This window comes from Toxorhynchites rutilus, chromosome 3 (genome assembly GCF_029784135.1).
Source record: "Toxorhynchites rutilus septentrionalis strain SRP chromosome 3, ASM2978413v1, whole genome shotgun sequence".
NCBI lineage: Eukaryota > Metazoa > Arthropoda > Insecta > Diptera > Culicidae > Toxorhynchites > Toxorhynchites rutilus.
The window spans coordinates 8,564,236-8,575,155 of NC_073746.1; the positions used below are offsets into that span (position 1 = coordinate 8,564,236).

Genomic DNA, 10,920 nt, shown 5'->3' on the forward strand with positions numbered 1-10,920 from the left:
CGATTTAAAATATACAATAAATTGTTAGCTTAAAGCTTTAGTGAAGATCTGATTCGCCCACACCCGCAAAGTATTGTCTAGAAAGGTGGTATTTGGACTAAAGTTTTATTCTAGCCGCATCCAATAATTTTACGGTAACGTACGGACGATAATTATGAATGCTTGAAATGTATTCTCCAAATGAAAGATTGTTTCGTTCATTGTAACGTGTTGTGTAAGGTAACTATTATTCGTTAAAATATATGATGTATAGTATATCCTACTAACTAGTATTGATTTATATAAAGTCGAATTGGATATGAAATAAATAGTTTCCATCGACGTTTTTTTTATTTTTGTTTAAACATTCATGAAAACAAATAAAGCCGTAATGAGATTCGAGCAATTTTGCGATCGGTCGACGTGAAGCTAGATTGCAACAGTATTGGCTCGTAATTTGTTGCCGAATACGAAAGGTAGGTCGACAAAATCATTGCAAAATGGCACGATATCGGTACCGTTGTCGACACCATTTGTTGGGACCAATCTGGCACAACAAAGTAGACTAGATATCGAATTCAACCCAAGAAAATGCTGTTATAATGTTCGAAATATTTATGAAAATAAATAAATTTCCGAAGGGCATTTAATGTCAACAATATTTTTGTAGTTGTTTACCGTTGGGGAAAACGCGCAGGTATTACGGAATATTTAAAAACTGTTTATTTACCTCCAAACATTTTAATATCAATCGAATATTAAAAGTCCAAAGAATGAAAATTATCCAACAGGATTATAAATAATGAAATTGACATTTTTAGACAACGTCCAATAATGGATGTGACAACTGCAACCCTACTTCCGGTTGAGGTAAACACCGCCAGCGCTTCCAACGAATGCCGGATGCTGATGAACGTTGCCCGGTATTACAACATTATTTCGAAAATCGTGGACATCTTGGACCAGTGTATTTCACAAGAAACCGTCGCTAGTCTACAAGTTTTTCACAGACCGGAAGCTCAATCCGTATCAATTTATTATGGGACGATCATAGAAGATTGCCCAGCTGAAGTGAACAATCGAACTGAGGCTTTGGTAAAACCGGAAGTGCTCGATCCACAGGTGCCGAGCGCCGACGATGAAGTAGATCTGCCCGCCATAATTGAGGATATCAGTGAAGAGGTTTACGGCTTCGAGGAACAATCTACCTATGGCGCTGAAGAGGTTGAAACAGAGGGCATGCATGTCGAAGAGCTCGATTTAGTAGAGGAAGAACATACCGTTGATTTGGAAGAAGAAGAAGAAGAGCTCCAACTGGATCCGGAACAGGATAATGATAATGACTCTAACGTATCGGAGTATTTTATAGAATACCTACAGGACGAGGAACAAGTTGCTGAATCATCATCGAATGCTTCGTTCGATAGAATTGAGTTCCAGGGGGAGAGAGATGATCCGGAATTGGGTAGAATCGAATCGGTGAATGAGGACAAAAGTTTATTGAGGTATAAGTGTCAGTTCAAGCAATGCAACATGAAATTTTTCACCGCGGGACAATACAATGATCATCTTCAACAGGAACACGCTGATGAAGTTGAAGCTCCCATGGAATTACAATGCAAGCACATCGATTGCAAGACAATGTTTGATGACACTCACAAGCTTCTCATTCATTACAAAACCCATAAACTGCAACAAATGAAGGCTAAAGTAAGTTTGGTTTGTCATATTTGCCATGTAAAGTTTGAATGCAAGCAGGAATTGAAGCAACACTTAAAAGAACATCCTTGTAAAAGCAATAGCGGTAAGATGAAACTTATTATCAAAAGACAATGCGAGTTCTGCGAGGAAATTCTTGACCCAAAAATATATGTCTACAACCTACATTGTCTAAAGGAGCATGGTCGTGCTCTTTATAACTGTTTCGTGTGCGGAAAGACATTCTACTTGTTCGCGCATTTAAGTGAACACATCAAAACAGCCCACAGTGCGGAAGCGGCTCAATCGTTTATCGAGGGATCACTGTGGAGAACATTCTCGAACGATGACGTATCGATCAACGAGTGTCGCATGTGCTTCCGGTTGTTTGCCTCTCAGAAGGCAGGAATCCAACATCAGGAACATCACCTCAAGGAACTTTCCCTCACGTGTACGAACTGCGGTGGCAAACATTATGAAAGTCAGTGCAGCGATCTGCGACCCAAATTGGGTACCGTTTATGAGAAGGTTCTGTGCGATCTGTGCCAGCGGTGGATGTCGAAGAAAAACATAAAGGAACACTTGGCGACTCATGCCAACGAACGTAACTATCCGTGCACGGTTTGCAAGAAGACTTTCAAGGTGCAAAGAACCGCTAACCGTCACATCCAAAATCATATAAACGCACAGAACAAACGACGCAAATGCTACGACTGCGACGAAGTTTTCGATAGTGAGGACTCGATTCTGGAGCACTACTGGCAGGCTCATCCGGACAAGCGGCCGTACAATTGTCCGATTTGTGCGGAAGGATTCTATCTCAAAGTACATCTGGCGGATCATTCGCACATGCATTCGGATGAGGATCGTCGCAAGATTTCGGTCAAAAATCCCGTTGAACATTACCAGATCGGTAACGCGAGGGTTTACGAGTGTACGCTCTGTCGGCGCTGCTTCTCTGCCAAACGGACAACGGTGGCGCACTTTCTCGTTCACACCGATCGACCGTTTCTGTGTGAACACTGTAGTATGTCGTTCAGGACCAAAGCAAGCCTGGAGGATCACCTTTTGGATGCACATAAAGTTAAGGATTAGCAGTAAATACACGTGTTGTAGTAGTAATTTAAAGTTTATAAAATATATTAAAAAAATTTCGATCGTCTAACTGTGCAACGTTAAGAATGTCCTTTCAATTTGTGAATTACTTTCATCTGTTGTTTTTGAAGCTGCACGTGACAAGCAGTCTACTAACAGCTTACTTTTTCTACAGACTACAACATGTAGCTCTATATGATCCCATTTCTGCTCACTTTGGTTCAACATACGAGGAGCGAACGCAACGGGATCATTTTCTTGCAATAGAACACATTCTAGACAATCTTTTGGACTGTCAGTTTGCACTTTACAGGGTTTTGTGGGATAGAAAATTGCAAGGAACGCCCATACCAATACCTTAGGCTTAGGCTATCTCAACAACATTCGAAGAACAGGCAATTTTGAACAAGAATAATCGTACTTTCTTGCAATAAAAATAAAGAACATCATTTTAATCATGTGAATTGTCGAAAAAATCATTATTTATGTTTTGATATTGGTAAATTGATCAACACTTTTTTTTTTAAATTATATTCAATGTAACTTTTAAAACTATTAGATCATCTATATATATAAAAACCTCGTGTCACGGTGTTTGTTACCGAACTCCTCCGAAACGGCTCGACCGATTTTGATGAAATTATACTCAAAATACTTGGTAGGTATGAGAATAGGTTGTAAACTATATATGATACCGGTAGGATACCGATAACCATACATTTAATACCGAATAGGGTGGCTCTATGCAGAAAAAAAGATCTGGATATTTTTTTTCAAAAATTTGACTTCATACCATGCATATAACATTAAATTTTGACCACAATTCCCTATTTTTAATTGCGATTTTATTATTTTTGTGTCAAAAATATTCTAATAATTTAATCGTTGTTCGTTTTTTCAACAGAACGAATTCATTTAAGTTGTTCAATGACTGATGGCGTAACGCCCGCTTCATTGAACATCCACAAATAAACAAGTAACATCAGTTCATCTAAAGCAGGGAGCATCTCCGACGAGCTGGAAGCCTTTTTGAATGAGCACAATGAGTTATCGAAATTCTTCAAATCACATTTGCTCGGATTACAAAATGACAAAATGACGCTATTGCCATCAACCCTGATAAAACATCAGCTTGAGAGCACGTGTGTAGATCCAAAGCACAAACGCTGCTGGAATCATGATAGCACGGTGACACGAGAAATTTAATGCGAAGAAAAAACAATAATCTGGAATTGCGTTCATACGACCCTCGCTATGTTCTTCTTCAATGGCACTAATGTTCCCAAGGTTTGCCTTCTCAACGTAGTACTACTTGCGTCATTTTTATTAGTAAATAGTTGAGATTTCTATGACGAACAATACGCCTTGAATGTATTCTGGAGTGGCAAGCTCAAGAATACGCGTGACTACAGTGCGAATCAGAAGGGTTTCTTTAACGAAAAATCTCTTGCATAAACATTAGACCTACGAGAACCCGTCACAGATACTTAATTCATTATGAACATCATTTCTCATTTTGATTTAATATTTATGAACATGCAACGAAACAAACAGAGGGCGCGCTCGAAGGATTTTTATGTTTATCATATGGTGATTTGACATGGTCAAGAAACGCCAATTCAAGATATCGTAAGCTGTGCTAACAATTTATGGTCGACATAGACGCGAAGGTAGAGATTGAACGACTGCAATTCTTACTACACAATCAACAAAAGCTGTACGAGGAATAATACATTCACTTGCGAGACACTATCATGAGCAACGCCGACGCAGCTTTAGTTATAGCCAGGCCAAAGCGCAATGCATTGTCATGACATTGCGCGTGTGTTCAAACACAAAATGAAGTTCGATCGTATTCGTCCTCACATATTGTTGGTTGTATTCTGTTGATTGGAAAAAGCGCAATTTTGCATTCTGTTCAAGCTCAAGTCCAATCGAGTTGAGCAAATGTAACATCCTTGCCACGCAATTCGACGTAAACAACATTGGTCTCCATGTTCCATTTCTATGAAGCAAAAATAGTAATGGTTTTTCGGGTGGAATAAGCACGCGAAATTTAGCATTCAAACACATTCAAAACAAATTTAGCATCCAAACGAAATCGAATAATAATTTTCATTCAAATTTCAACAATTTAGAATTATTTCCGGAATTATGCCGATCAGATAGAGAGTAAATTGAACCACAAATACGGATGACTTATTTTGACCATTGTTTCGCGACAAGGCGAACGAATTTAAGAGTGTAAAAGTCGATTTCAATCGAAATTTACAAAAATTTGTCTTTATAATATAAAATTATTTTCATACACAATTCTCGTTCAAGATTCTCCAAGCATTTGGAAATAACATGTTTCTCCGTTGCATGGAATACATGTTTGATACAGAGAATATTACTAAATAAAGACAGCTCAAATCAGACCATTCCTTCCTCGGGTTTAGGGCACACCAACACATTTGGCCTTCCATTTTTGTTTATATAGATAGAAGATATAGGAATGCGTTATTCCGTTTGAAAATCCTTTTCCACTTTCGAACAAAAATCAATTTCGTTAGCGTCAAGATCAAATGGACTAACAACGCTTAGCTAATTGCAGAACATATGGGAATTCAATTTTCCGATTTTTCTCTCCGCTATATTGATCTACGGGAAGAGACGAACACAACGAAATATAGATGACTCAAATTGAACCGTTCCTTCCTCGGGTTTTGCGCTTAACTACACATTTGGCCTTCCATTTTTATTTATAGATATCAGATATGGAAACGCGTTATTTCGCCTGAAAATTCATTTCCACTTACGAACAAATTCAATTTCGATAGCGCAAATATCGAATGATCTAACAACGCGGAGGCGATCTGGCGTCGTGGTAACATCCATACCTCTCACGCAGAGATCACGAGTTCAATTCTCACTCCCGACATTCTTCCAAAAAATGGAAAAAAAGGAAGTAAAAGTGACGAACCAGCCGAAATGTGTTGAAAATCACTATAATAAAGAAGAAAAAAAAAGATCTAACAACGCTTATTATGATGTAATTTTCGAGCATGTGGGAATTCAATTTTCCGAATTTTCCGACCTTCCTTTAGTATTTTCCGATTTTTCTCTCCACTATATTGATCTACGGGAAGAGACGAATACAATAAAATACAGGAGGCTAAAATCGGACCATCCCTTCTTTTCCGCTTACCAACAAATTTTGCCTTACATTTTTATTCATATAGATAATGCATAAAATCATTACCGGACTGTTCTTATTTGATTTCAGTCCCTTTTGTAACTGGATTGAATGGATCCATATATTAACTATTCGTCGTTAGATTCATACGTTCAAAAGCAAAATATAAATGTGTGACTTTCGTATAGTTTTTCGCTAAATATAATGGTAATATAATATACACACTTGTGAAATAATTTAAATTGTGAAAGAATTGTAAAAATTAATCGGTGGCTTATGGTAATTTTCAACAGTTACAGTTTCAGGGATATTTTTTTTATAATGAACAATATCGACAAGAAAACAAAAAAAAAAGAAAAGGAAGTTCCTAGAAATTTAAGATGGGGTTTATCATCTTAAAAAAGGCATTAATTCTTAGTTTAACAAGAATACAGAGACAAAGAATATTAGAAATATGCAAACTTTATATTCCAGAACCTGTATCATCTGGTGATTATCTAGAAGGCCGTTTTACGTTCTTCTCATCGATAAAAGACCCGAAAAACACGCAACAACTGCATGGAATGTAAAAAATATGTTTTTTTCGAGCATGCATGTTCGGATAAGTTTTCAGGCAGACGAAACGCAATTTGATAGCAGTATTTTCGCAGCTTCAACGCTGAAATATATTTGTTTTAGTTCAATGTTTTCTCGATTAACTTATACACTCACATTGTCGTATTCCTTTTCCAATATTCTACCCGAAACCTTACTTTCTGACTATCTGACTAGTCTTATCTACTTGAAATGATAATGACTGAACTGCTAACAGAAATAAAATGAGATTTCAGCATAAAACTGACTCTACTTTTTGTTTACCTTAAGATTACCACAAACAAAATAAATTAACTAAACTTTCCAAACTTTCAAAAGCGAATTTTTTTTCAAATCAAGTCGTAAAGTCGTTTTCAAACTCTATCTGCACTTTGTCACGTTTCGGATGAAGTCCTCTGCTATGCTGCGCTTGACGTTTGGCTTGAAAAAAACAGAGTTATGTGCGATTCACATAGAACGTCTACGTTCCGTCAACGTCTCCACCAATTCACACATGCAGTCAATACTTCCACCAGCCCGTCACGTCAAATGTCAAACGAATGATTTATTTAATGTTATTCATGGTGTCGCCATCTACAACAATTTTAAATTGCAATGTCCTCTTTCGAATCAGCATGCCTAGAATCAGTCCTAAATTTTGAAAAATTCAATGAAAATCATTGAATTAAAATGCTTGAACCCCGTAGTCCGACCCTTATTCAACAGTAATAATATATAGACTATTTCTCTCAGCTAGGCGCGAATTATTTTCACTCCGAAATTTGGAACTAAGAGATATGTTGGCATAAAAAGTACAGTATGTTACTTATAATGCGACATGCCGAGGCACCATTGAGTGTCGCATTGGAGGCAATCTTGACCAGTAATTGGACATTTGCGACAGGTGGCGACTTTCAAAGAGCGGCTATAATTTGGGCCCCGAACTCAATGTTTACAAAAATGTCCAATTAGAGGTAAAATATCTAATTAAACATCACAGGTCTGTCCAATCAGCTAAATGTCGAATTAGATGTAAATTACTGTACAACCAAAATCAAAACAAAAGCCGTCATACAACCCACAATCCGTTTTGCCTGCCAAGATCGGGTCGATGAAATGTCAACAATCGACCTCAAATGCTGCCACCTTGCAATCGATTTATCGACCTTTCATATGCATTCATCGAACAACTTGACGCCACTTTTTTGCCAACATATGCAAGGCGTCGACCTGCATGTAACGCTGCTTCCAACACTGATCGTCTCTTGTTTGTATTGGTTTGTTATGAAACATGAAAAGGAAAAACATTGATCGATTTTAATCATTTTATTCAAAAAAACACAAAATGCATATAAAATATAAACAAGATATATAATGCAATCGGTGCATTCGGGTTGTCTGGATTGACGATTCGAATCCAGCTCCTTTTTCTCCTTGACACACATATGTGGCTGAGGAGGTTTCTTCAATGTGCGTGAAGCACGGGATCTCCGATGGGGAAAATTGCTCGAAATACTATCGATGGCCAGGTCCTGCTGCTGTTACTGATGATGCTGTTCCCAGGAATAGCACCCTGGACTTAAAGGATACTGCTGCGGGAAAGCTGATGCTGTTGGCTGGCGTGACAGAAGTGGAAATAAGCAATGTGGTGATGAGGGAAATCATCTTTCTCACTCGCCGATTGATTGAGTCGGATGTATTCATAGCTGAAACAAAATAAAATGATTAGTAAGTGAAAAGCAGAAATGAATTCCCTACTCACCAGTTGTATGATCCGGATAAAAATGCGAACTATTAAAATATCATGCGATTACGTTCGCTTACCTCGCCTATTTTCATTCTACTATACAACGGAATCAGTGCATTCGGGTTCCTCCGGGTGGTAATTCAGCTGAGCAAGTTGATAAATACCTCCTTGTCGTTGAGTTTTCGTGTCTGAAGAGGATTTTGAATGTGCGCGAAGCACGGAACCTCTAATGGGGAAAGTTCTTCGCAATACCATACCATGGTCAAATTCTGCTGCTGCTGCTGTTGATGCTGTCCCCCGGCATTGCCAACAGGGGTTATAGGTTACTGCTGCAGGAAAACGGATGTTGTTGGCTGCTGTGATAGAAGTGGAAATCCGCACTGATGGGAGAAATCATCTTTCTCACTTACCGATTGATGGAAGCAAACGAGTCGAATGTATTCATAGCTGATAAGATAAAATAATAAATAATTAAAAAGCCGAAATATATTTCATACTCACCAGTATGATCCATTTGTTTTTGTTTGAGATGACAGTTTAGCGGAGTGGAAAAAAGAACCACCAGTGATGCCATTTGGTTTGTTTAATTATTCAGTATTTTCGACTAACGAACTATCCGCGTTGACGATATTGGGTAATAGGCATGACAGTATGGATTTGCAGAAGGAATCAATACACTTTTAAAATGAAAATTATGAATGAACATGATTTTTCCTTAATCAAATTAGTACTCTATGTAAGTGAAAATCACCATTGCCTGCAAGTGGTGAAAAAACGTCATAAAAAATATGTTTTGAGATAATTTTATATTATAATGACAAGTTTTTTTGAGAATATCTGAACGTCTATAGAAAATAATTCAAATTAGGGTCATGACAACGTACTTTAAGTAGAAAAAATTATGCCAAGAAAAAAATTTCATACAAATTTTAGCAAATATAAACTGATTCGGGCCGACTAATATGATAGAGAATAGTTTGCCTCATACAAACTAATGCCGTATCCAGATGTCGATACCTAATCGTCGTCATCGTGAATAGGTAACAGCGTTACGGTCGTTGTTAGGTCGATGTTTTTTTCGTCGATTTGATTGTGGGCGATCGGCTGGGCTTTCCCACATTCCGTTTTGCCTGCCAAGATCGGGTCGATGAAATGTCAACAATCGACCTCAAATGCTGCCACCTTGCAATCGAGTTATCGACCTTTCATATGCATTCATCGAACAACTTGACGCCACTTTTTCGCCAACATGTGCAAGGCGTCGACCTGCTTGCAGCGCTGCTTTCAGCACTGCTTGCTGCTTGTTTGTATTGGTTTGTTATTGAAAATGAAAAGGAAATACATTGATCGATTTTAAACATTTTATTGAAAAAAAAATAATAAAAATCCATGTATAATAAAAATAAGGTATATAAAGGAATTGGTGCATCCGGGTTGTCTGGATTGACGATTCAAATCCGACTGAGTACATTGATGAATACCTCCTTGCCCTTGATGACACAGATATGTGGCTGAGGAGGATTCTTCAATGTGCGTGAAGCACGGGATCTCCGATGGGGAAAATTGGTCGAAATACTATCGATGGCCAGGTCCTGCTGCTGTTCCCCGGAATAGCACCCTGGACTTAAAGGATACTGCTGCGGGAAAGCTGATGCTGTTGGCTGGTGTGACAGAAGTGGAAATAAGCAATGTGGTGATGAGGGAAATCATCTTTCTCATTCGCCGATTGATTGAGTCGGATGTATTCATAGCTGAAACAAAATAAAATGATTAGTAAGTGAAAAGCAGAAATGAATTCCCTACTCACCAGTTGTATGATCCGGATAAAAATGCGAACATTAAAATATCATGCGATTACGTTCGCTTACCTCGCCTATTTTCATTCTACTATACAACGGAATCAGTGCATTCGGGTTCCTCCGGGGTGGTAATTCAGCTAAGCAAGTTGATAAATACCTCCTTGTCGTTGAGTTTTCGTGTCTGAAGAGGATTTTTGAATGTGCGCGAAGCACGGAACCTCTAATGGGGAAAGTTCTTCGCAATACCATACCATGGTCAAATTCTGCTGCTGCTGCTGTTGATGCTGTCCCCCGGCATTCCCAACAGGGGTTGGAGGTTACTGATGCAGGACGGATGTTGTTGGCTGCTGTGATAGAAGTGGAAATCCGCACTGTGGTGATGGGAGAAATCATCTTACCGATTGATGGAAGCAAACGAGTCGAATGTATTCATAGCTGATAAGACAAGATAAAATAATTAATAATTAAAAAGCCGAAATATATTTAATACTCACCAGTTGTATGATCCATTTGTTTTTGTTTGAGATGACAGTTTAGCGGAGTGGAATAAAGAACCACCAGTGATGCCATTTGGTTTGTTTAATTATTCAGTATTTTCGACTAACGAACTACGATATTGGGGAATAGGCATGACAGTATGGATTTGCAGAAGGAATGAATACACTTTTAAAATGAAAATTATGAATGAACATGATTTTTCCTTAATCAAATTAGTACTCTATGTAAGTGAAAATCACTATTGCCTGCAAGTGGTGAAAAAACGTCATAAAAAAATATGTTTTGAGATAATTTTATATTATAATGACAAGTTTTTTTGAGAATATCTGAACGTCTATAGAAAATAATTCAAA

General features: G+C 37.9%; 1 protein-coding gene and 1 long non-coding RNA gene across 3 annotated transcripts; one reads left to right on the forward strand and one right to left on the reverse strand.

Annotated features, from left to right (window-relative positions):
• Window positions 1-652: 652 nt before the first annotated feature.
• On the forward strand, window positions 653-3,193 carry LOC129778470 (zinc finger protein 197-like). The gene is made up of 2 exons (XM_055785381.1): window positions 653-676; window positions 801-3,193. Exon 2 carries the CDS (start codon window positions 814-816, stop codon window positions 2,770-2,772), a length of 1,959 nt encoding a protein of 652 aa, XP_055641356.1. The 5' UTR covers window positions 653-676; window positions 801-813; the 3' UTR covers window positions 2,773-3,193.
• Window positions 3,194-7,834: 4,641 nt separating this feature from the next.
• Window positions 7,835-10,578, reverse strand: LOC129778472 (uncharacterized). Of its 2 annotated transcripts, XR_008743442.1 has the most exons (5): window positions 10,564-10,578; window positions 10,468-10,504; window positions 8,772-9,027; window positions 8,286-8,717; window positions 7,835-8,229 (listed from the first exon to the last, which is right to left on the reverse strand). It is a non-coding gene; the product is annotated as an uncharacterized LOC129778472 (long non-coding RNA). The 2 variants fall into 2 exon arrangements; XR_008743443.1 differs by lacking the exons at window positions 8,772-9,027; window positions 10,468-10,504; window positions 10,564-10,578 and adding an exon at window positions 10,078-10,092.
• Between the last annotated feature and the right edge of the window lie 342 nt (window positions 10,579-10,920).